Source organism: Orbicella franksi, chromosome 9 (genome assembly GCF_964199315.1).
Source record: "Orbicella franksi chromosome 9, jaOrbFran1.1, whole genome shotgun sequence".
Taxonomy (NCBI): Eukaryota; Metazoa; Cnidaria; class Anthozoa; order Scleractinia; family Merulinidae; genus Orbicella; species Orbicella franksi.
The window spans coordinates 1,744,859-1,747,500 of NC_138153.1; the positions used below are offsets into that span (position 1 = coordinate 1,744,859).

The 2,642-nt window shown below is 39.2% G+C and overlaps 1 protein-coding gene across 1 annotated transcript in view; it reads left to right on the plus strand.

Annotated features, from left to right (window-relative positions):
• The first annotated feature begins 1,134 nt into the window (after positions 1-1,134).
• LOC145498112 (substance-K receptor-like) overlaps positions 1,135-2,642 on the plus strand; it is a 1,865-nt gene continuing 357 nt past the window's right edge. The window contains exon 1 of the mRNA XM_081477986.1: positions 1,135-2,642. This exon is cut by the window's right edge and continues 357 nt beyond it. Coding sequence (XP_081334112.1) covers positions 1,997-2,642 — 646 coding nt within the window. The 5' untranslated portion in view covers positions 1,135-1,996.

Sequence of the window (2,642 nt, forward strand, 5' to 3'; positions counted from 1 at the left end):
CTAATTTTGTCCGTCATATATCAAAATTTTAAATGCACGTTAGTCAGAATCCGAGAAAAGTACACGTAAGAACATGTTCAAGGTCAATTCCGCATGAGTCAGCATTTCGAAGCATAAAACAGGATATATAAATAGAAAGCTGTTCTCAAGATAACTCTGCTGTAACGATGACGTAAATGACGAAATGTAGTTTAAAATTTTTCGCACGTTTGCTTATCAGAGCGTCATCAGTCATGTCCTCCGCAACAAATGCAAATTAGTTAGCGATGGCAGGTTATAAATGACGTTTATTATCGAAAACTGCCGCACAAGTCGCCTCGATTAGTGTGAACACTTCTCAAGTTTGCAGAATTTACCAACATACGGCTAGAAATATTCCGCTTGAAAAATATCTGATGGGTTCGAATACTATGCTATAGGAAAGGTGATAGTTCATGATTATTAGCTTTCTTTCAGTGGGTTAAATAAATAAAGCTGGTTTTTGAAATTGTGTTGGAGAAAGATTTTTAAACTCTTGGCATGTAAAACACGCGCAAAGTTCTTAGTTTAGGTTTGTCTGTGCTACACAGCCATTGTGTGAATTACACTTCGAAATGAAAACAAAATTAACACGCGACAGAATTTTCTCACAGGTTAAATAAATTTTCAGTAAACTAATTACGAACTTGCTAACGAAAGCCTGGATGACGAGACCTTATTGTTTGAGATCTGATTGCGTTGAAACTTCGTTTATACGAGAGCAAGCAATGATTACTTGAATTGTCTTGCAAACTTAAGAAAACGATTCGTTCACCGCACGGAGGCAATCTGCAGAAAAACCAAGCACGTATTGGTAATTGCAGTATTAGCGCTTCGCTCGTCGCCACTATCTTGCGCATGCGTAACGTTGTCGTTTTTTGTTGACATATCAAATGTAAATCAGTATTTTATCGATTTCAAAGAGGATTTAAAACAATACAGGATTCATAATAATAAAACGATCACTATGAAATGTAAGCATGGCATATGGGCTTTGTTTCAAAATACAGCTATATCCGGCTTATTTAATTGCAGTTCTTTTTTTCTCGAGGATCTGAAAAATCTCAACTGATTATTTCTTAATTCGATTTAAACCACCCAATGCTTACTCTGAGGCTTAACTAACGAGTAATAACTGGTGATTATGGTTTCTCGAGTCTTCCTATATCACTAAACAGCTAGGTAAGTTAGTACGGTTTAATATAACTACCCAAATGCTCAATTTTGTGCTCTAGGGCTCTATACTGCCTCGTGTTGTACAGAAATTTTTCCTTGATAACATCACCGCAAAAACGCAGGGCGCGCTGGTTTCGTTCCGTGCCATTTTGCTTTTAATGTTCCACTTTCTGTTAAAGCTTTTTTACAGTCAGTTCAATATTCAGCTGAACGCCTATGTATTAGCCTTTTTCATGTCGCCAGGACAATTACCTTTTGTAAATATAATGTCATCCGGAGGGTGTCAGAAAAATGAATATGCATTGCCTTAGTTCCAAATGACGAGCGGTTGTCCTGAATACACTACAACTTTTAACATCAGGCAGGATTAGTGCTTTGATGAATTCTGACTTGCTGTCAGTATCTTCAGAACGTTGTTTACACTTGGACCGGACAGACACTCTGGCTCAGTTTACGAGTTGTTCGTTCAACTGGAATTTAGCAGATCAATAACAACTTCAAAGGTCTTTGTTTTTCATTTCTTTGTGGAGTGGGCAGAGTTGTCGTGTCTCAAAGCAACTAGGCGAAAAAAAAATAATTGACGCAAACTCATTTTAACCTTGGTTAATCGTGCCTGTCCATGATTTGCGGACAAACTGAAATTCAAAACAATATTGCTATCGTCATACCTGCGGCATTTAGTTTCCGAGTTAAGCAGGCGAGGAAAGCATTAACACATTGATGTGTCTGGTTATCTTTTCATCAGGTAAAAAAGACTAACGAGGTTCAACTTTTGGCGTTTCGTAAAATTTTGCATCTCGCGATGACGAACTCAACATCGACACAGAACGCTACAAACAATTCTTCAGCGCCTCGAGAGGAAATTAGTGTAATGGGATTTTATGGAACAGACGAATTTCAGACGATTATCGTCGTTTTACTAACAGTTGTGATAGTCTTTGGTTTTCTGGGCAACTTAACAGTCATTGGCACTATTTTCCAACGCCAGCGAAACCTCAAGACCTCCAGTAACTACTTGATAATGAATATTGCTGCGGCTGATCTGCTTGTAGCGGTAATTGTCGCTCCACTCCGTTTCGTAGAAATGTTCCACGGATGGCCTCTCGGAGAGTTCCTCTGCCACTTCCTAGCTCCTCTCCAAGACGTTATTGTCTGCGTATCAGTGATCACACACACAGTGATTGCTTTGGAAAGATACCGAGGGATAGTACAGCCATTTAAAGTGAAGCTCTCCGTTCGCCGAACAAAACAAGCGATTGGAATTATCTGGGTGGTATGTTACATCGCCAGCGGTCTTCCCCTTGCTTTTATTGTAACAGTGACACGCGTCGGGGACGTTCAAGAGTGTAGAGTTCGATGGCCATTACATATTTTTCGACAACTTTACGAAGTTTTTCTTGTGGTCGTGTTTGTAATCGTGCCGTTGGTGATTCAAACTTACTCTTACT